The sequence below is a fragment of the Grampus griseus genome (assembly GCF_964374135.1).
Source record: "Grampus griseus genome assembly, chromosome: 11".
Classification (NCBI taxonomy): domain Eukaryota; kingdom Metazoa; phylum Chordata; class Mammalia; order Artiodactyla; family Delphinidae; genus Grampus; species Grampus griseus.
The window spans coordinates 32,282,646-32,306,249 of NC_139005.1; the positions used below are offsets into that span (position 1 = coordinate 32,282,646).

At 36.2% G+C, this 23,604-nt stretch overlaps 1 protein-coding gene across 1 annotated transcript in view; it reads left to right on the forward strand.

The window, feature by feature from the left end:
* Positions 1 to 5,494: 5,494 nt before the first annotated feature.
* Positions 5,495 to 23,604, forward strand: part of PDZRN4 (PDZ domain containing ring finger 4) — a gene marked incomplete at its 5' end in the record, with an annotated part of 372,669 nt that continues 354,559 nt past the window's right edge. The window contains 3 exons of the mRNA XM_082666647.1: positions 5,495 to 6,130; positions 8,503 to 8,589; positions 10,453 to 10,560. Coding sequence (XP_082522773.1) covers positions 5,495 to 6,130; positions 8,503 to 8,589; positions 10,453 to 10,560 — 831 coding nt within the window. The remainder of the gene's footprint in view (positions 6,131 to 8,502; positions 8,590 to 10,452; positions 10,561 to 23,604) is intronic.

The following is a 23,604-nucleotide window of genomic DNA, read 5'->3' on the forward strand; positions in this document are numbered from 1 at the left end:
GCAACAAGTTTATTTAATGAATTTACCATATCTCAAAATTTTGTGACTTTGTGGAGAAACAACTAGAAGATATTCAGTTACAGAAAATTTTCACTGAAGAACTAAACAGAAAATAAGAGTTCAGTCAAAATATATAGTGATTGATTAAGCCAGGATTTAAGGAACTGGGACAACTGGCTTATTATATAGAAAACTCCCAGCTATTTGAGACCAGTTATATGGGACAAAGTGATTTAAAAATATAACCACATTGGTATTACACAGAACAATTAATAACATAAATATTCCCATTCACATCAATTACTTAAAGACCTCTAATACATATGACACTAGGTTTTCCCTCCTTAAAGAAAGGAAAACAAAAATGTGGTAGCCTTTGAACAATGGAATTCAAATAGACACAGTTATAACTTCAATTCACAATCAGGTTTGATATGCACATTTTATCCTAAAATAACTCAGCAGTCAAGATAAAAAAAAAAGTCATTACAGTGTAGTGTTTGAGTGAAAGGTCTTTAATGAGGCAGATCTTGGTTTAATCCCAGGTTCTGCCACTTTTTATTTGTGTAAACTTGGGCAACTTGTGGGAATAATAATAGTATATACCCAAAATGATCATTGGGAGAATTGAAAGAGATTTTGCGTATAAAGATTGCCTGTCATATAGTAAAGAGTTATTACACATTACCTCTTATAATTGCTTTTGATAACTTCCCTCTTTGTCAGTGACTGTGACTCACAGAGATATAGCAAAAAAATCAAGGTTAATTAAATACAGGATTTATATATTTTCCTGTACAAACCATCTCTCACAATAGACCTCTCTTAAATAGGATAATAATGTTACCTTAACTAATATCTCAGTGATTTTAGAAAGTTAGGCCATAAGTGAATTGAAAGTTGATAAAATTTTTAATTTACTATCTCACTTTAACTCAGTTTTCTTCAAATTCTCCATTTCGCTTTGTCTGACAATTCATTTCCACAGAGACTGCACAGTTACTGTAAATCATTTACTGCATTTGGTGTGCATAACAGTTTTGTTCATATCACTTTATTCCTCTTAAAAATAGCATTCTGCGACTTCCCTGGTGGTGCAGTGGTTAAGAATTGGCCTGCCAATGCAGGGAACATGGGTTCAATCCCTGGTCCGGGAAGATCCCACATGCTGTGGAGCAACTAAGCCCATGTGCCACAACTACTGAGCCTGCGTGCCACAACTACTGAAGCCCGTGTGCCTAGAGCCCGTGCTCTGCAACAAGAGAAGCCACCGCAATGAGAAGCCCATGCACCGCAACCAAGAGTAGCCCCTGCTTGCTGCAACTAGAGAAAGCCCCTGCGCAGCAATGAAGACCCAACACAGCCAAAAATAAATACATAAATAAATACATAAATACATAAATAAGTAAATAAATAAATAAATTCATTAAAAAAATAGCATTCTGCACTGTCATGATGCCCCGTCTAACTCTTCATTTTGCCAAATGCAGTCAAAAAGCAAGATAATAGCAAATAACTCCTAAAGACAGGGATTGTAAGGGGTGATACTGCTCTCTGTTCTCTGGGTGTAAGCAATTCTCTATTTGCCAAAGAGTAAAACACAAATCCCAAAGTGTCTCTTATTTGGCATAGTATGTTATCAACCTATCTTATAAAAATACTGCCTTGTTTTTAATAGGCTTTCAAAAACTCAACTTTAAAGCATCTTTCATTGTTTTTTATCAAGTTTGGAATTTTTAAATAGTCTCAAGTTGACCTTCTTATTATTTTATGCTTTCTGAACATATTTATTTATGTACTAGGTGCAATTCTGATTCTAGATTATGATGCAAAAACTGTCAAGATAAGAACAAAAGTGAATGTTAGTTTCAATCATACAGATAAATATATTCCACAGGAACTATTTTAACCTGAAGCAGCTGGCTGTTTCTGTCTTACCTATCAGAGTAATATTATATAGTTGTAGCTTAAATTTAGGGCACTTTGGGAAAATGTATTTGATTATAGCCCATAACATTAATTCATGATAAATGGCCAGGGAATCAGAGAAAAGAAAATATAAATGAGATTTCAAGTTCTTATAACAGGAGATTTAAAAATTACTCTTGTATTAAAAGTACCAAATTATGCTATATGAACATATATGAAATAAAGAAATGACTTATTTAAAGTTTTCTTTGAAAAAATTTCCCCAAGCTTCCTGATCTTATGATTCTCAATCAAATGCATGAGACAACATGACACAAATCACAAATGAGTTGGTTTAAAGTACTATCTATGCATGGGGTGGAAAAAAAAAATCTCTTCTTTATTTTTCACGTCTCCATCATTTGTGAGTCTTGGAATATAGCATTTCAGTATTTGGTCTTTTAACATTTGACTTTTAGCAGTAAGTAACTTTCTGATTCCCTATTCATCCTTGGCAGTAGAGATGACTCAGAACTGGGTTGGAACCCTGCTTCTCACTCAAAACACACACAGGCATACTTTAGTTTCATTACTGCTCTAGAAATTAGCCCAAAGAATATAGCAAGTTAATTTTTTAATTTGTTTTCATGAATATATGATTCCTGACAGTGAATTGAAGCAAAAACTAGTTCCCAAGCTGAAAATTCCAAACCAATTACTGACTACTTAAAGATATTTTGAGTCAAGCCAGAGTCCGTGGCTTGGAGACGAACTAAGTCTATGTACTGTCTTTCTCTTGTCTCTCAGTTGGCCACGCATATTCTCAAGTTCAGTCTGAAGGAAAGCTTATAAGAAAGGGGACAGGCATGGTCTTGGCCACAACCAGCAGGACAGCTGGACAAGAAGGAAGACAGCAGCTTACCTTTCAGCTCTTCCTCCAATATTGCTATTCAGCCTGAAAACTTCACTAACCAGGCCTTCTTAAAAGGAAATTATGATCAGTGAAAACATAGGGATATGCCCAAACTAATGATGCAAGGTGCTAATTTGTCTCATTTGACAAAAAACATTCAAATATTACTGGATCTGTTTTGCTGAAATATTTTGCATATTTAAAACTTATTCCAAGTGCTTACATCAGCTAATTACCTCAATCTAATTAGGCTTCAAGTTTCCAGCTCACCCAAGCTTTTCCTAGATATTACTATTTTCCTTATACATAGAATAATATTTTATAGTCTGGGAAGTGAAATCAGACTCTTTGGCTCAACTGATGTCACAGATTTTCAGATGGGAAGAGTCCATGGGGTTCACTTTAAGTGTGTCCATTCCCTTAGGGTTCAACTGTTGTAATATTTTTCTCCTGGTACTTAACTCTTTTGGACACGCTCAGGCTTGCATTTTCTCAGAATTAAAAGATTTTTCCCTAGTTCCTTTTGGCCTACTTCATTACTTGGCTTCACTTCACATGTTCTCATTTTTGAACTTGTTATTCTTTTTGGACAAGGTCTTTGACATCCATCTTCTCTTTAACAATCAAAATGTTATATATCCTGGAATAACTCATACCATAATCTGCTCACATTCCTAACTTTTGCTACAAGAATTGCATGGCTGGACCAAGGGCATCACACAACCACTGTTTTATTTTTTTCTTTTCAAGTAACTGCAAGTCTAATTTTCCTAATATCTCACTAGAATATTTTTAGATTCCATCTCTTCATGCTCTCTTTTAAAAAATGTTCTCACTGCCATTGCTTTTATTGTGAAACAATAATTGCCAAGCTCCATCTATAAAGCCATAACTGTAAGTCGTAGCTTTTTCCAACAGCCTAAAAAGATGGAATAGATGCCTCTGGCCCCGAACTATTTGAATAAATTCAATAAGGTTCTGCTTTTCCTGATTTACCCAATTCCCAAGTATATGTACATGCTGTTCTTGTTAAATGATTTCTTATTTATTCAGGAATTTATTGTTTATTTAGTTGGCCAAAGGGGAGGGTGAAATGTAGAGCACTGTGACAAATGTTACTTTATCATATATCTGTATGTATAAAATATGAAATATAGCTTTTTATTTTGAAACAAGTTTAAAAACATATCAAATATTTGGCAAGCCACCCCAGGATCCTCACTTGCTATTGAACTACTCTAATGAAATCTCCTCTTTCAAACAGAAAAAAGGCTCAGAAGATCTTATTAGCCTCTACTATTAGCGTTTGCTAATTCTTCAGTTAGTGCCAAGGATTTAAAGAACAAAGTCTGGAGCATCTTTCATGTGTTTCAACTGATACATTTTGGCACTACACCAAAGTACTTGATTTTCTGGGAACAATGAGGAATCATCAATGACTAATTTAGGAAGCTCATCCTAAGTTATGTGGAAGTAGCATCAGGATAATGGCAATAAGTGGTGTGTAGCCCGGCCATAGGGTTGCTTTGCATTCCTAAGGTTCAGAAGATGGTGAAGGAAGCTGGGGCAGGAGGGCTTGGAGGGTTCCCTTACTGCATGTTTTCTGTAAGGCCTGGCTGCTACACACTTTGAAGAGTCAAACTGGAGGGAGGGGCAGTTTGACCTAAATTGTATATTCAAGACAAATAGAGGCAAGCAGTTCATTATTTTATTGCCATTATTTCACTTCTTTCTTTCAACATCATTTCCTTTAATTCTCATTTCCAGGTGCCCAAATGATCACATTCCCATTCCCAAAGGTAAAATGCCTGTGGAGGTAGAAGACGGATGGTGTGGCGATTGAACCTGCAGTCAGACTGCCAGGTAACAGAATCCTAGCGTCCTCCCGCCGTAGGAGATCTTGAAGGGCGGTTCAAGTTCTCCCTAAGAGGGTGGTGTCCTAAGGCGAGCACCTGGGCCTTTTCCCGGTCTTTGCTGTCAGTCATCATCCCGCCTCGCTTACACTCACCCGATTTCTGGATCGTGATTTGAGAAGCCGGGCTCTGTAGATACCTCACAATGATTTCCTTCGGTTGCAGACACTTAGCTGATGATTTTGTAGTTGATTTGAAAGAACAGAAGTGCATCGATTTCAAACACGTTTATTGAAGAACGACTGAGTGCGGGACGATGATTCAGAGGAAAACCGAACAAATATCCTGTTCTTCCGGAGGGAGCTTTCATTCTGTTGGAGTTGTGTTGTGTCTCAACACCCGCGCTGTGCCCATTACCAGCTCTGCCCAAGGACTGCTTGAATCTCACTGTTCAGGCAAACGGGCACACAGCTTTCCAAAGGACCACTGTAAGCTGGCCTCAGCTCTCCGCAGACAAAATTTGAAAGAACATAAATTGCAGAGCAGCGAAGGAGTGGGCAGGTTGGGAGTGGGGGGTTGGGGGGGAGGGAGGCCACTGGAGGTGGCGTCTATTCGTATCATTACGGCAGAGTCAGGGGACCTAGTCGGAGCCAGAAAACTTCAAGCCTAACAAACTCTGAGATCACAATCCCTCACCCTTCTCCTTCCCTCCGACGAGCCATCGCAGCGGGTGCACTGTCCCTGGGGTAGTTCGTGGGGGGACAAGGGGTTCGGAGAAAGTGGACTCCTCGTTCCCTCCCCCTTTTCCCCCATCCCTACCATGGGCTTTGCCCTGGAGCGCTTCGCCGAAGCGGTGGACCCGGATTTCCAGTGCAGGCTGTGCGGCCAGGTGCTGGAGGAGCCTCTGTGCACGCCGTGCGGGCACGTCTTCTGCGCCCGCTGCCTGCTGCCCTGGGCGGCGCGGCGGCGCCGGTGCCCGCTGCATTGCCAGCCCCTGGCGCCGGGCGATCTGTACCGGGTGCTGCCTCTGCGCAGCCTCGTCCAGAAGCTGCGCACCCAGTGCGACCACCGCGCCCGCGGCTGCGGCCACTCGGTCGGGCTGCGCGAGCTGGCGGCGCACGTCGAGCGCTGCGACTTTGGCCCTGCCCGCCGCCGCCGCCGGGGTTGCGTCTCCGGGCCGTGCGGCCGGGGCAGCGAGGACGCGTCCGCGCGGGGGAGCTGCGGCTCAGCGCCCGGGATCCGCCGCGGCGGGACGCCGGGAGTCCGTGGCGGGAGCGGGCGGGCGCCAGGGCCTCAAGTCCTGTCCTGGAGGCGGCGCGAGAAGGCGCTGCTGGCGCAGCTCTGGGCGCTGCAGGGGGAGGTGCTGCTCACGGCCCGCAGGTACCAGAAGAAGTTCACTCAGTACATGGCTCACGTCCGCAACTTCGCCAGGGACCCGGGCGGCGGCCGCGGCCGGGTAAGTACTGAGGGGTCGGCACCCGGGGAATGGTCGATCGGGGTGGAAAGGGGAACGGTTCTTTCTGGCACTTCAGAATTCCTTCGCAAAGTGACATCCTTCTTTATGTGGTAGGAAGAAGCATCCATCGCCCTGATCATCCTATCATCCTATACTATTACTATCTTTCGAGTGTATTAGTATTGCAGTTTACAAGGATTGTCCCCTTTCCACTTATATTGGGATTGGAAAAGAGTTAAACAGATTAAATTCCAACTTTTCGTCGGAGAACGAGGAATTAGGAAAACTCCTTTTCCCACCCAGACCCTTGCTTCCCATCTTTCACTCTCCTGCCTACCCTCTCTGCGTATTTTTTGTACCTTCGGCCTCGGCCTGAAGCCAGTTAGAGAAGGAAAGCCAGGTAGCGAGGACCTCTCCTAACCTGCCTCCCCTCTCCCGCTGGCTAGCATCCCGGGACGTGTCATTCCCACACCTTTGGCTCTGCATGACTTAGTTTCCCTACCAAACCACCCATATCAGCCACTTTGTACTCAGTACAGGGACTCAGGGATACGGGAAACCAGGATAACTTGGAGTTAAGAAATTAAGAGATGGGATTTCTTAGACCTGCAGGGTTCTTTTCATCACCCCGACCTTCCCTAAATAGTTCTTAAGTGCTTCCAGATTTCATTATTAGTGGAACGTGAGTGGGTGAGTGTGAGACTTGGGGAACCTAGTCTGAGAGCTCACATCTATCTGCGCTCAGACTAGCCGTGTGACCTCCCGGGATGTTTCCCTTCTTTGTCGAGGTTGCTGGCCCTGAACTGTGTTCATGGACCGCCGGCTTTCTGACGGAATAAACAAGCCTCTTTGCAGCGGCTCGTGACAAGAGGCTTGTTTATAAAGATGTTCCTTCTCTTCTGAAGGACTTCTGCACAGTGTTTGACATTGTTGGCCGCTGCCATGGTGAGCAGGGATTTAGCAGAACATACACTCCGTTCAAGGAGCTGTTTTCATTCCCCAGCCTCCTGGGGAGGAGCAACCCAGGGTGATGCCCATTTGGAACTGCTTTGCATAGCCTCCAACTCAGGCACCGAATTTAGAAGCTTCTGTCCTTGAACCTAAAAAGGATTATTGAAGTGTGAGAGGCTGAACTGTTTCTACTCTGATAAACGAAAGCACACACTTATTAAAAGTTTGGATGCTCTCTATGATTCTTTCTCTCTCATATTTACATCCACATAAATTTACAAAAATGGGAGGACCAGAGAGAAGCACAGAAGTATGGTCTGTAATACCAGTTCAGGGTTCAAGGTCCTGGGGAAGCAATGGTTGGTGGAAAGGAGCAAGGCTAGATTATATGACAGAGAAGTCCATGCAACAAGTTGAGAAGTCAAGCTGTGGTTCTGAGAAGTGAGGCAAAACTGACCATGATCTGCAGACTGCTTACCAAAAGGCTTCTCCGTGCTGCTCAGTAATGTTTTCCCACTACCAGCAGGGGCTGCTGTGCACACTGCCTGGGAAAAGTTCCTGGGAAAAGGTGGTGATGATGGTAGCAGTGGTGATGATGTTTATGGAAATTTATCATTCTGAAGTAATTGCCAAATATGTAATTTCCTAGAATAGTTAATAATATGAATAACCATGAATAAAATTCATATAGCCTTGCACTATTTCATCTTACGTTTAAATTGGTCTTTTTTAACAAGCAGGTTTGTAGATATAATTCCTGTTTGTTTAACTGTTATTTGGCCATCAGGAAAGCAATACATACTGCTTTAGTTAGCATAAATCCTCTCTTTTTAAAATTCTGCAAAACCAAATAAAAATACCATTTAAAATTACGATTACTGTAACCTACAAAATCCTGTATTTCAGTAGCAATGTGAATATTAATGTTGAAATAAATTTATAAATAGCTCACTATTATTTGCATCCCTTAAGATTTTCCAAAGTGAAATTATTACATAAAATAATTCTTAGATTCTTTAACAATTTATTTTACTCATCTGGAGGGATGAGCCCTACCATGGGCTAATGGAGGGAAAAAATAAGGATACCTGCATGGTCGAATCAGAAATCTGTTTAAGTTACAGTGGAGTCAGAATCAGATGCTGAGTTAGGATAAAAGCTGCATGTATAAACATGCAAAGCCATTTAGTCATTTTTGAAAATAGTTATTTTTCTCACATGCATGGTTGTTCCTTCAAATACATACTTTCAAAGTAAATTCAGGAAGAAATTAACCTCCCAAATTCAGCCATCCTTAATTTTAAGATTTTAAGGTTTTCTCTTTTTCAAATCAATTTATTTACAGTTAAAAAACACCTTTATTGTAGCATTTTTTTTTTATATTTTTTAACTAGTCAGTTATTTTATCCCTTTTCTTCTAGGATGGAGAGCATAAGCCATTCACTATTGTGTTAGAAAGAGAAAATGACACTTTGGGATTCAATATTATAGGAGGTCGACCAAATCAGGTAACCCACCCTGTTAATGCATAACTCACTCTTTGCTTAAAATAATAGAAGACTTAGTTTTCATTTGTGGATTTTAAGTTAAAAAAAACAAACAAAAAAAAGAAGGTTTAATCTTTAAAATAGTGCTTGTCATCAAAATGCAAATGTTCCAGTATAAATATTCCAGAACAAATGGAGAATTTTTTTGAGAAAAATAAAACAACAGCTAACAAACTTTGCTACTTAAAAAAAAAAAGAGTACATTTCACATTTTACCTACATCATACAGCCCTGTTGGCAAATTTCTTAAATAAACCTATTTCACAATAACACATATAGGCAATTTCTACTTGATAATCTTAGACAGGTATATTGCTTGCTTGTACCTCTTATTTATTATGTCAAATTGGTCAGTTTTCAGATGCTAACACAGACCAGGCAGTTTATAAAATATCTTGAATGAATGAATGAAGAGTTAAAATAAGTTGAAATGAGGGCTAATTGTTTTCACAATTACATAGGTAATACCATGTCTAAAAAAGATAGTTGATTTGATATATTTTTGGCTCCCCAAATCAAATTTTTTATTAAATTGAATAATTTTTTCTACATTGATGCCAATTGTTTTCAAAATGCATGAGTTAACAAACTTATACCAAATACTGTAGTTGCAATGTTCTTTCATATCCTTCAAATAGTACATCAACTTAATTTTCATCCTAACTAGGAAAGGTGATGAAGTTTTTAAAAAATCATGTTCTTTCACTTTCCAGTCAGCTGCCATGAAAGTTTTGCATCCTGCATTGCAGACGTTGGCCACAGAAACTGTCAGCATTGTTGGACATATGCTGTGTTCAGGCCAGGATGGCAATGACATATTTCCTCTTTGTATTCAGCATTTCGAAAACCTAGCAACTAATGACTGCTGTATTCTGTTTCTAGAACAGTTGCCATTTATTATGAAAAGATAAAAGTCTTTTCAGCATATCATTTTTGTTTTCTTTTCCCGTAAGGAATATTTTTATAAATGCTAGTAGGGTGTTTGACATTTAGATGACACTAGACAATTTTAAGAGCCTCTTACAATTCATGTTAAAGAAGGCTGATTAAGGAGAAATAATTTTGTTTAACTTGCTATAAAGCGAAATGACATTTAAAATTATACAGTGTATTATTATAGAATGTTGGACATTTTCCCTAAATAAGTTTTGCAGGGTAATTGGTTTTCTGTGACTTGCTAAAATGTCCTATATGTATGATATTGGCTATGTGTTTGAGGTTTAATTAATCATTAGTCTCATTGTACCTGGAACTGTGTGAAGATTAGCTTTGAATGGGTTCTCCTACAATTTGGAGTTGATCTTTTGGGATTTTATACTTGAGTAAGCTCCTAGTCTCCCCTGTGAATAGATACAGTCAGAGCTATATTTCCAAATCTGTCACATCGTGAGGCTAAGTTATATTTTCAGAACTATGACCACATTTCAAACCAGTTATATAGTTAGGCTGGATATGCTTTTTGTTTTCTTTAACTTATAGCCCTTTTTAATTGCTATACCTCTTTATACATGAGACGTTTTATAAATAGTACTTAGAAGCCCATTGTTATCATTGTTCATGCCCTTTCCCCATAGCTTTTATGTATACTGAAAAACATGAGGTAACTAGATAATCTTGTCAAAGATGTTCATTCATTAAAGCTGCCATCTTGATTAATGACTATTTGGTGTTAAGTAAGTTAAAATTCAGTACCAAATCTCCAGCTAAGAAAGAGAATTGCATGTTTAGAGAGGCTTGTCAATGTTACATTTACTAAATTGTTTTTTATCCAACTTAAAATTTTGTTTACATCTTTCTTACTGCTAAAGGTTTTATTTTTTAAAGGATAATCAAGAAGAAACACCAATGGAAGGAATTTATGTTTCAAAGATTTTGGAAAATGGACCTGCTGATAGAGCAGATGGCTTGGAGATTCATGACAAAATCATTGAGGTAAGACAATAATAAAGCACAAATAGGATCTGTGGAAGAAATATTTGGACATTTAAAACTTCCAAACTTATTGCTTTTCCTTGGTGTGGTACTTATTAGAGTGTATATCTAACTAGAGTGTATAACTAACCTGTTTTATTATTAGATATTGGAATAGAAGAGTGAATCACCCAGAATTTCCAAATGTGTTAATGAATATCTCCATTTTAATAAATTGTTTTTCCCCATGAATTATAAAGATAATTGTGTGATTATTAAGGGATTGATTTGTTATAACATCTCAAAAAAGGATGATAAATCTCTGCTGAAGAACACTTTTGACAAGTAAATATTACTATCTTTAAACCTGTAATTAGTATGTTATATGTAGAATTATTTATACATTCCCTTTTTACCATTTCTTAGTTTAATATGGTTATCTTGTTCATGTATCTTTTACATGAAAAAAAAAAGCAGCTATTGCAAAAACTTGGTGGGAACTCTTCATTTTCTCTAATGTACATTGTGGCTGTATTGTTTGTATTTAGGGTTGACAAAGTAAATACTCACAAGTTAGTGAAACTTGAGCTGTGATAATAGAATTTTGGGTCACTGCCATTTACCGCCTCAGTGCTTTTCAAATTTTAACTGGTTGAGATAGTATTATTTGGCGTAACTGAAAATTAGGTTAGCTTTGTCAATGGAGTTATTTCCAATGTATTAGTAAAGACATAAATAGAAATTTGGAAGGTATACTTGACTCCACTATTCTTTTGGAAAATTTCTGTTCTTTCTAGATTATATAATCATTTGCACTACCTTTCTGAATGTCTATATAAACTATCTGGATGGAGACTGTTTTTCTTTATTAAACTTTGAATAAAGTTTTAGATGTTCATTTATCATTTGTGCATTAAAAAAGTTGAATTTTGAATAATTTGACCTAGAATGAGAGTGAAGAGTAGAGAAGAGCCTATCATTTGTTGTTGACTCATAACATTTAAAAATTAGCTGATTAGGCACTTTGGGGAAGAGAGAGGAGTCGCCTTTGGCTGAGAAATTGTGGTTTTTATCTGAAGAGGTCTCTTGCATCAAGGTTTTCTCTTTCCAGTTTTGTAGCCAAGAAAGTATGGAGCTACTTTCACTGATGCTATCCAGTTTGTCGTGACAATTTGCCTGGTGGAAACATTTACATGCTACAGTTTCTAAAGTTAGAATTTTTCTGTTTCTACTCATGTTTGTGCAGTACTATAAAGGACAAGATAACTTAAACAAAAAATTGTTCTTTTTACTTTCTGCCTTATTGCTAGCATTTTGGTTTTTCCAGTTAAATGGAAAACAAATGCCTACATATGCTACTATTAGAAGGGCTGATGGAACTGGATATGTATATTCAGCTAACACACACACTCACATATACTCATAACAGAAACACATACTGGGGATTTAAAAATAATTTATTCCAGCTAGGTAACAATGTTATGTATGCTTCCTTAATGTTGCATGGAAAACGAGGAAGAAGAGTTTGTCTTTTATATTGTGATATAACATATTTTTTAAAAATTTACTGGTTTTGTTCATGTATAGATGTACTTTTATAAAAACTATGGTTGATTAATCAAGTGCGTCTTTATATCTAATACTGTTACAAATATATGTCAAAATAACCTTATTTAAATAATATAAGATACAGAGCAAAGAGATCAACCATGGAAATCTAAATTATAATTTATAACCAGCTGCAGTATTATTATTTCACCTTGATGTGCATATATTAGCTGCTAATGACAAGAGCTTGAAATTTGCTTCAGTGATAGAGATTTATCAATGTATCCTTTATGCAAGGGTAAATTGGTATTATGCATATTTTTATTATAGCTCTGTAATGAATTCATGTGACCACATTTGCAGTTAAGAAATGAGTTAGGTGGTATACATATTTCTGGAATGTTGCCTGTTAAACAGCATAAAATATTTTGCAAGGAAGATTATTAGAAATAAATCTCTTATATTTAGTTGTTCAGTGATGCCATCAACTTTTTTAAAGTGATAGATATTTGTGTGACCTTATTTCATGTACATATGTAAATAAGCATGCTTGTTCTTATGCATATATATGTGTAAATATCCCTATGTACCAATTAAAGTAAGAAATATTTGATTCTTGTCAATTATTTTAGTTCATCTACCATTATGGTACCAGTCAACTTTACAGAGTTTATAATAATGGGAAACTGATAAGAAATATATTGATTAATTTAAAATATGCAGAGACAGAAAAACAGATTTTATATTAGAGGAATTTCTTTTCCATTTTTTTGTTCTCAGTGATTTGTTTAGTGAGCTAATTTGATGGACTGTTTTTTTTTTTTTCAGTTTTTGAATTTCAAATGGCCTTGCTGATTTAAACCTAGTGCAACAAATAAATTTGTTTGCAGAATAAAGTACACAAATAGGTCATATATTATGAACTACCCATGTGACTTAACTCCCACAGTCTGACACATTACTAAATGCCTTGAATTCAGTGATATGTAACTTAAATAAAAAATAGAAACTGTTAGATAATTTATTTTTTACTTAAATCAAGATATACTAAAAATATTTTGTGTAGTTAATTGCTTAAAACACTCATTACAGCGTTTATGAAATAAATTTATAAAATAAATTTTCATAAATCACTCATTTAAAGGAGGAAATAGATATGTTAAAAGTTTGGTTCTACTAATACTTAAAGAAATTTTAATAACCCTAATAAAAATATTAGCTATAACAATTTTGTTAAAATTTAACAGAAGACAAATACTCCAAAAGTATTGCTTTTTAGTATTGCACATTCTACTGAAGGTGAACTCAAGAATTATAAAAGCAAAAAATCATAGTCATGAGGTAAACCCATGTCATATTTTTCACATAATACAAGGCAAATTTATTTTTGGAGCCAGTCTCCATGAGCAGTCATGTTTACCAGTTTCAAGATGTTTACACGTCCACATTTGTTAAAATATTTATGTGTGTAGATTCAGAAAAGACATCAGTTGTGATAGTTCAGTTACATTAGGTGTCAAAGTATCACCGGAGACTGAAAAGACAGATGTTGTTAAAGACATTTTGAAACATCACAGAAGTTCACATAGACCAGGAATTCACCAGAGTCTACATCTGAATAAAAGCATCTTTTACAAGCTGTTTTTCGCCCTTTCAAGGCTCAAAGGACCACAGAAGATCCTTGATACTATCAGAGGCTTTGAAACAATTTTATGCAGGCAATACCATTACAGTCCTTATCATCATGTTAGGATGCCTGAGGGGTATGTGGGAGGGAGTTGAGAGTCAAAGTTCACTGCTGCCGTCAGCAACTATTCCTCTATTATTATTTCTGTGATGCTGATAGTGGGCTACACAACTATAACCCCTAAGTGAGAAAGTGAATAGAGGGGAGGATAGTCATTCATGGCTCTTTGTTCACATTTTCTTCTCCCTCCCCCAACCCCCTTCCTGAGTTCCTACCAACGCCCTGTGACTGTGACAGGAAAGTCCATCCTTCTTTCAGCTTCTGGAGACCAGGGAGTTGGGATGGAGTGCTGTGAAGTCTTTGAGAAGAACAGTTTGAAGCAGAAAGCAGAGTTTTCTTTAGTGTATACATTAAAATCTATTCTATTTATTTAGTTCGAAATTCATTATGAAATGCAACACACAAGACATTTCCATTTACTTTAGAAACAATTCCCACATGGAATAATGTCACTGTAGCACTTTCTAGAAAGTACTGAGTTTAGTACTAGCAGAAAGAACTTTACAAATATCTCTACAAGAACTTCTTAACTATTCCAGACTGCCAACTACAATTTCTTTTAGTTCTGTAATGGTAGACATTCTGCATTCTCTATCACTACTTTCTCCTCCACTAAAGTGTCAATCTTTGGTGGTTATCATGTTTATTTGCCCAAGACTCTGCATAGTTTTGTTGTAGCTATTAACAGAGGAAATTTAAATGCAGATCAGACCTAAACATTCAGGAATGCTTTTGAATCAGTTCTTCAATGTGGCACCCCTCTATGTGCCTGATGGCGCAGTGTAATTTACCACTTCATAAAGCAGCCATGCTAATTTGTTTATGCATTAGAAGCATTTACAAGTTTTGTAGGTCACTTGTAAATCTGGTGGGCAATTAGAATTTTTGACAAATTGCTATTTAATTCAAACATATCACTGAATTTGTCAATAAAATATTATCCTCACACATCTTTAAAGTGTATTTTAACTGTTCAAATAACATTGACTGATTGAAAGAATTAGGAAAGAAAGCAATCCTGTTAATGCAAGTAAAGAAGTACATTGTAATGAGTTTTGTAATCATGATTACATTTGTAATACATGATTGTCATTATATAAATTGTATAATTTAATGTATCTTGAAAAGTACTGTGGTGCAGTAAGAGCATGAATTCTGAAATCAAGGAGATCTGGCTGGAATTCCTGTCCTGGCTTTTAAAACGTGTGGCCTTGAATAAGCCAGCTGTGCCTCAGTTTCTATGCCATTCATACTTACTGTGTGCACATAATGCCTGGCACAGGGCAGATTCTTGGAACCTGCTATCAGAGCCTGATGTGTCTCATTCAGCTTATGCAAGTAGTTTTGCTCTCCAAAGCAGATAGACAATGCAGGGAGAGGAAGGGGAGTTGTATTTTTCTTTTTGAAGAATTCAGATCACTCTCTCCAGCTTTCAACCATTCCCATTTCCATAGGCACCACAGTTTGAATGAGTAAATGTAGAAAGTTTTAAGTTGTACATTTCACCCAGTCATATGGACCTCAGGTGCAGAAAGGGCTGTGGGAGAAAACTTTACACTTATGATTTAATTCAGTCATTCAACAAGTATTTTACTAACTGCCTATATATGTCAGGTGGCATACCCTATGTTGTGGAAATAAGACTCTGCTCTTAAGTAGCCCGTGGTGTAGAGGTCCTGTTTTCTGTCTATACAAGGCAAGGCAGGCCTTTATGTGAAACTACTCTTTCAATTGTTATGAGCGTAAATGGACATCACCATCTTGTCTGAGTGGAATGACACTATGGATTTATTCTAGTTTTCCCATTGTCCTACAGGTAGTTCAATTCATTTTGAGACATGATAAGGGGTTAGTAAAAGAGTAGAATCTGTGGATGTAACATAGCAATGTGGTTTCAGGAGGAGGTGCAGGCCTTGAACTTGGGTCTCGGCCTTGAATTTGAACTGGGTTATCTCACAAACGTTTCTCAATTTTTCTTATTCCCAGTTTTGTGCTTATAACTATGAGGGTAACAATAGCTAGTCCCTCAAATTTTCCATCCAGTTAATCATAGTATTTTGTCACTCCACTGAGTTTCCATTATTGATAAATACAGTTTTGTTTAAAATGTAGTTTTATTTTAGCTTACAAAAGAAAGGCTGGAAAGGTCTTTAAAACCTTGAGATTTAGTGTGTTAAGCATTGCTTTATCTGTTTTAAATTTATAAGATATGAACTTTGATTTCTTTTTTTTTGAGTACTAAGCTTCTGAGAAAGTAAACAGGGTCACCACATATGACTATGCAGTTTGCGCACTACATAACTGCATGTGATGTCCCTGTCAGTAGGTCTAACTGTGGCTCCCCTTTCCCCTTTTGTTCCCTGCTACAAAAATCCTCAACAGAGCACTTATAACATTTATTTTTATTTAGGTGATTTTTATTAGGTATAATTGACATACAACATTATATTAGTTTCAGGCATATGACAGTGATTTGATATTTTGTATATATTGTAAAACGATCACCACAATAAGTCTAGTTGAAATCATCACCATACAGTTATAGAATTTTTTCCTGTGATGAGAAGTTATAAGATCTACTCTCTTAGCAGCTTTCGAATATGCAACACAGTATTATAACTATAGTCACCATGCTGTACATTACATCCCCATGATGTATTTATTTTATAACTGGAAGTTTGTACCTTTAGACTCCCTTCACCCATTTCCTCTACCCCTCACCCCCAGCTTTGAGAACCACTGAACAAGCTGTTCGCTGTATCTATGAGGTTTTTTTTTTCAGATTCTACATATCAGTTAGATCCTATTGTATCTGTTTTTCTCTGTCTGACTTATTTCACTTAGCTGATATATATATATATATATATATATATATATATATATATATATATATATATATATATATCACAGTTTCTTTATCCATTCATATATCCATGGACATATATGTTGTTTACATATCTTGGCCATTGTAAATAATGCTGCAGTAAACATGGTGGTGCATACATCTTTTTGAATTAGTGTTTTTATTTTCTTTGGATAAATACCCAGAAGTGGAATTTTTGGATCATATGGTAGTTCTATTTTTAATTTTTTAAGGAAACTTCATAATGTTTTTCATAGTGACTGCACCATTTACGCTCCCATCAATAGTGCACAAGGGTTCACTTTCCTCTACATTTTGGCCAACATTTGTTATCTCTTGTCTTTCTGATAATAGTTATTCTAACAGATGTGAGGTGATATCTCATTGTGGTTTTGATTTACATTTCCCTGTTGTTTAGTGATGTTGAGCATCTTTTCATGTACTTATTGGCTATCTGTATGTCTTCTTAAAAAAATATGTGTTTACTTCCTCTGCCCATATTTTAATCAGATTGTTTGATTTTTAGCTGAGTTGTAGGCATTCTATATATGTTTTGGATATTAACCCCTTATCAAGTATATGATTTGCAAACATTTTCTCCCATTCAGTAAGTTGCCTTTTTGCTTTTTCTCCTTTGCTGTTCAGAAGCTTTTTAGTTTGATGTATTCCCATTTGTTTATTTTCACTTTTATTCCCTTTGCTTTTGGTGTCAAATCCCCCCAAAATTGTTGCCAAGACCAGCATCAAGAACCATATTGCCTATGTTTTCTTCTTGGAGTTTTATGGTTTTTAAGATTTTACATTCAAGTCTTTAATCCATTTTGCATTAATCTTTGTGTATAGTGTAAGACAGTGGTCTGATTTGATACTTTTGCATGTGGCTGTCCAGTTTTCCCAGAACCATTTACTGAAGAGACTGTCCTTTTCCCATTGTATATTCTTAGCTCCTTTGTTGTACAGTAATTGATTATATATATGTATGGGTTTATTTCTGGGCTTTCTATTCTGTTAATCAATGTGACTGTTTTTTATATCAGTACCATACTGTTTTGATTACTATAGCTTTGTAATAGAGTTTTTAATCAGAGAGTGTGATGCCTTCACCTTTGCTCAAGCAAAGGTTAAGATCACTTAAGATTACTTCGGCTATTTGAGGTCTTTTGTGATTCCATACAAATTTTAGGATTGATTTTTCTTTTTCTCTGAAAAATGCTGTTTGAATCTGTAGATTGCTTTGGGTAGTATGGACATTTTAACAACAGTAATTCTCCCAATCCATGAACACAGAATATCTTTCCATTTATTTGTGTTCTTCAATTTCTTTCCTCAAAGTCCTATAGTTTTCAGTGTACAGGCCTTTCACTTGTTCAGTTAAATTTATTTCTAGGTATTTTATTATTTTTGATGCAATTGTAAACAGGATTGTTTTCTTCATTTGTCTTTCAGATAGTTCATTAATACTGTGTAGAAATGCAACTGATTTCTGTGTATTGATTTTGTATCCTGCAACTTTACTGAATTTATTTATTAGTTCTAACAATTTTTGGTGGTGTCTTTAGAATTTTCTATATACAATTGACTGTCTGTATACACCAGTTCTGTATCTGCAGATTCAACCGTGGATTGAAAGTAAAAAAAAAAAAAAGAAAGTTCCAAAAAGCAAAACTTAAATTTGTCATGCACCCGCAACTATTTACATAGCATTACATCATACTTAGAATTATTTACATAGCATTTACATTGTATTAGGTATTGTAAGTAATCTAGAGATGATTTATATATATGGGAGAATGTACATAGTTTACATGAAAATACCATGCCATTTTATATATGGGAGTTGAGCATTCACAGATTTTGGTGAGGGCTGGAGCCTAGAACCAATTCCGCATGGATACCAAAAGATGACTGTATAAAATTATGTCATCTGAATATAGTGAAAGTTTTACTTTTTTCTTTCCAATTTGCATCCTTTTTATTTAATTTTCTTGTCTGATTGCTGTCTGATTAAATCTTCCAATACTATGTTGTACAATAGTGGTGAGAGTGGGCATCTTTGTCTTGTTCCTGATCTTAGAAGAAAAGCTTTCCTCTTTTTACCATTGAATATGCCATTAGCTGTGGAACTGTCATATGTGATATTTATTATGTTGAGTTAGGTTCCCTCTGTACCTACTTGCTTGAGAGCTTTTATCATAAATAAAATGTTTACATTTTGTCAAATGTTTTTTCTGCATTTACTGAGCTGATCATATGCTTTTATCCTTCATTTTGTTAAAGTGGTTCATCACATTGATTGACTTGTGGATACTGAATCATCCTTGCACCTCTGGAATTAAGTCCCACTTGATTATGGTGTATGATCCTTTTAATGTATTGTTGAATTCAGTTTGCAAATATTTTGTTGAGGATTTTTAGATCTGTGTTTATCAGGGATATTAGCCTATAATTTTCCTTTCTTTTGGTATCTTTGTCTGGTTTTAGTATCAGGGTAATATTGTCCTCATGAAATGAGTTTAGAAGTGTTCCCTCCACTTCTGTGTTTTGGAAGAGTTTGAGAAAAATTAGTATTAATTTTTCTTTGAACATTTGTTAGAATTCACCAGTGAAGCAACCTGGTCCTGGACTTTTGTTTGTTGGGAGGTTTTTGATTACTGATTCAATCTCCTTACTGGTAATCAGTCTGCTCAGATGCTCCATTTATTTGTGATTCAGTCTTGGATGGTTGTATTTCTAGGAATTTATCCATGACTTCTAGGTTATCCAGTTTGTTGGTATATAATTGTCCATAGTAGTCCCTTATAATACTTTGTTTTTCTGTGGTATCAGTTGTAATGTCACCTCTTTCATTTCTGATTTTTTATATTTGAGTCCTCTCAATTTTAACTTTTCAAGAACTAATTTTTTGTTTCATTGATATTTTATATTGTCTTTTTGCTCTCTATTTTATTTATTTCTGCTCTGATTTTTGTTATTTCTTTCCTTCTGCTAAATTTTGTTCTTTTTCTAGTTTCTTGAGTTGTAAAGTTAGGTTGTCTATTTAAGATATTTATTCTTTCTTGAGATGGCATTTATTGCTATGACCTTCATTTTTAAAACTACTTTTGCTGCATCCCATAAGTTTTGGTATGTTGTATTTCCATTTTCATTTGTCTCAAGATATTTTTTTTAAATTTCTCTTTTGATTTCTTTGTTGACCCATTGGTTGTTCAGTAGCTTGTTTTGTAATTTACACATATTTGTGAAATTTCAGTTTTCTTCTTGTAATTGGTTTCTACTTCAATACCATTTTGGTGAAAAAAGATCCTTGATGTGATTTCAGTCTTCTTAAGTTAGTTAAGACTTATTGTGTGGCCCAATGTGATCTATCCTGGAGAATGTTCCATGTGCACTTGAGAGAATGGCTATTCTGCTGCTTTTGGATGTACTGTTCTGTGTAGATCTGTTAAGTTCATCTGATCTAATGTGCCACTTAAGGCCAATGTTTCCTTATTGATTTTCTGTCTGGATGATCTATCCATTGTTGTAAGTGGGGTATTAAAGTTGCCTATTATTATTTTCTTTCTTTAGGTTTGTTAATATTTGCTTTATATATTTAGATGTTTCTATGTTAGGTGCATAAATATTTACAAATATTTAATCCTCTTTGTGTGATTGACCCCTTTTTCATTATGTAATGCCTTTCTTTGTCTTTTATTTTAAAGTATATTTTGTCTGATATAAGTATAACTACCTTAGCTTTCTTTTGGTTTCCATTTGCATGGAATATCTTTTTCCATTCCTTCAGTTTTAGTTTGTGTGTCCTTAAGTGTGAAGTGAGTCTCTTGTAGGCAGGATACAGATGAGTCTTTTTTAAATTTTTATTTTATTGAAGTATAGTTGATTTACAAAGTTGTATTAATTTCTACTGCACAGCAAAGTGATTCAGTTATATATAAATAATATATACACACACACACATTCATTTTCATATTTTTTTCCATTATGGTTTATCACAGGGTGAGTCTTGTGTTTTTATTCATTTAACCACTCTGTGTCTTTGATTGGAGAATCTAGTTCATTTACATTTAAAGTAATTATTGATAGTTATGTACCTATTTCCATTTTCTTAATTGTTTTCTGGCTGTTTTGTAGTTCCTCTGTTCCTTTTTTCTTCTCTTGCTCTCTTCCTTTGTGGTTTGATGACTTTCTTTAGTGATATACTTAGATTCCTTTCTAATTATCTTTTGTGAATTTACAATAGCTTTTTCCTTTGTGGTTACCATGAAGCTTAAATATAACAATTTATATTTACAACTGTTTATTTTAAGTTGATAAAAAGTTGAGTTTGAATGCATTCTAAAGTTCTATATTTTTACACTCCCCCCACCCATGTTTTATATTTTTTATGTCACATCTTACATCTTTTTCTCTGGTGAATTCCTTAACAAATTATCATATATAATTATAGTTATTTTTAGTACTTTGTATTTTAACCTTTATACTAGTTTTATAAGTGATTAATTCACTATCTTTACTATATATTTACCTTTACCAGTGAGATTTATATTTTCATATTTTTTCTTGTTACTAATTAACACCTTTTTCTTTCAGTTTAAAGAAGTCACTTTAACATTTCCTGTAATGCCAGTTTAATGGTGACAAACTCATTTAGCTTTTGCTTATCTGTAAAGCTATTTATTTCTCCTTTAATTCTGATTGATAATTTTGTTGGGTAGAGTATTCTTGGTTTGAAGTATTTTTTCTTTCAGCACTTTTAATATATCACATGACTCCCTTCTGGCCTGCAAACTTTCTGCAGAAAAATCTGCTGATAGTCTTGTGTGTGCAACAAATTGGTTTTCTCTTGCTGCTTTTAAGATTCTCTGGTTGTCCTTAACCTTCGACATTTTTAATTATGTTTCTTGGTGTAAGTCTGTTGGGGTTCATCTTATTTGGTACCATCTGGGTTTCCTGGATCTGAATGTCTGCTTCTTCACCAGATTAGGGAAGTTTTCAGCCATGATTTCATCCAATAAGTGTTCTGCTCCTTTCTCTCTCTTCTCCTCCTGGGACTCCTATAATGCAAATGTCATTTCACTTGCTGTTGTCCCATAGGTCCCTTAAACTATCTTCACTTTCTTTCATTCTTTTTCCTTCTTGCTTCTCTGATTGGGTGAGTTTCTTTGTCCTGTCTTCAAGTTCATTGATTTTCTTCTTCTGCTTTATCTGGTCTGCTGTTGAACCTTCTAGTGTATTTTTCAGTTCACTTATGGTATTCTTCAGTTCTTTTTAGTACTTGTATTTTCTATTTTTTTATCTTTTTGTGAATTTTTCACTGTGTTCCATCCAGTCTGCTCCCAAGTTTGCTAAGTGTCTTTATGATCATTACTTTGAACTCTTTATCTAGTAAGTTACTTATGTCTGTTTCATTAAGGGTTTTTTTTTTTTTAGGTTTTATCTTATTCTTTCATTCTCTCTTTCTTCATTTTGCTTGATTCTCTGTGTTAGTTTCTATGCATTAGATGAAACAGCCACCTCTCCCATTTTTGAAGTGTCGGCCTTGTGTAGACAAACCTTAGTGTTCAACTTTGCTCTAGCTCTTGGCTGTCTCCCAAACCTTTGTGATTGTCCAAGCATCCTATTTTATTTTTAATAGCTGCCAGTGTTGCGGGTGTGCCAAGACCAGTTATTGTCCCAAAGGGGAGGCTCTCAGTCATCAACTAGATTCAGGCTGATTGGAAGCCAGACCCTCAGGCAGCAGTTTTGAGAGTACACAAATATATACAGTCCTGTCGGACGACAAGTGTAAAGTCTGCTGGCCATCAGTTTCAGGTGATGTATAGGTGTCATTTGGCAGCAGCTGCAAAAATCAAGGCACCACACAAGGATATAAGCCCCTTTCTGGAAGATACCAGTGAACAGGAATGAAGCAGAGGGAGAGTGCAAAGATTATATCCGCAGCATCAGTTCCCTGACAGCATCTCTGTTGGCCCCTTTAAGTATGCCAAACCAGAAGCCTGCCTCACAGGCCAAACTTCTGGATACACAACTAGGCCTCTTTCTCAGAAAGACTGGGCACATTTCAGTCTGCTATCTGTGCAGTGCCCTGGGAATGGCAGCTTGCCAAGAACTGTCTCTCCAATTGTTACAGTCCCATGGGACCCAGGAACACAAGGCTCCCCCAGTCTCTAGAGCCAGGCAATCAAGAGGTGTTCTCTGGATGATAGCCACAAAAACTAGGGTACCTGATATAAAAACTGGGGCACCAAACATGTGTAGAAGCTTTCCTTCAGGAGTTACGGGCACCCTGGTGTGTTTCAGAAGGACAGTACAAAAATGGCACCCTCTGAAAAAAAGAAAAAAAAAAGATGGCTCCTGCTGTCTTCAGTATAAAGATGGCACCTGCTCGAAACGAAAAGAAAAAAAGATGGCAACTGCCGGCTTTAGTGAGGCAGAAAGACGGCACCCACAGCCTCTGCCCCTGGATAGTATCCCAGCAGGTCTCTGCCACTCAGACCAACATTTTAAAATTAGCAAATGAGTCTCTTTTAAATAAAGGCTGGGCATCTTTTTGCACAACAAAGGAAACCATAAACAAAATGAAAAGACAAACAATGGAATTCGAGAAAATATTTGCAAATTTTGAATGATAAATGTTTGTGCTACTCAGGATATCTGAAATTAACCCAGAGATAATGCCATTATGATTCTCAAGTGTTTATCATTTCCACCTGGACAAGCACAGTAGCTTCTTGAGTAAACTTTGCCCTCATCCAGTCTCTACCACGTCAGCTCAACTTACTTACTACTGGCAGAGCTGTTATTTTTTTTACTCCTTTGCTGCAGCCCCTTCATTATCATTCTATTGTCAATAGGGTAAAATTCTAATTTATCAGTGAAGCAAAAAAGGACCTTCAAAATATTTTTC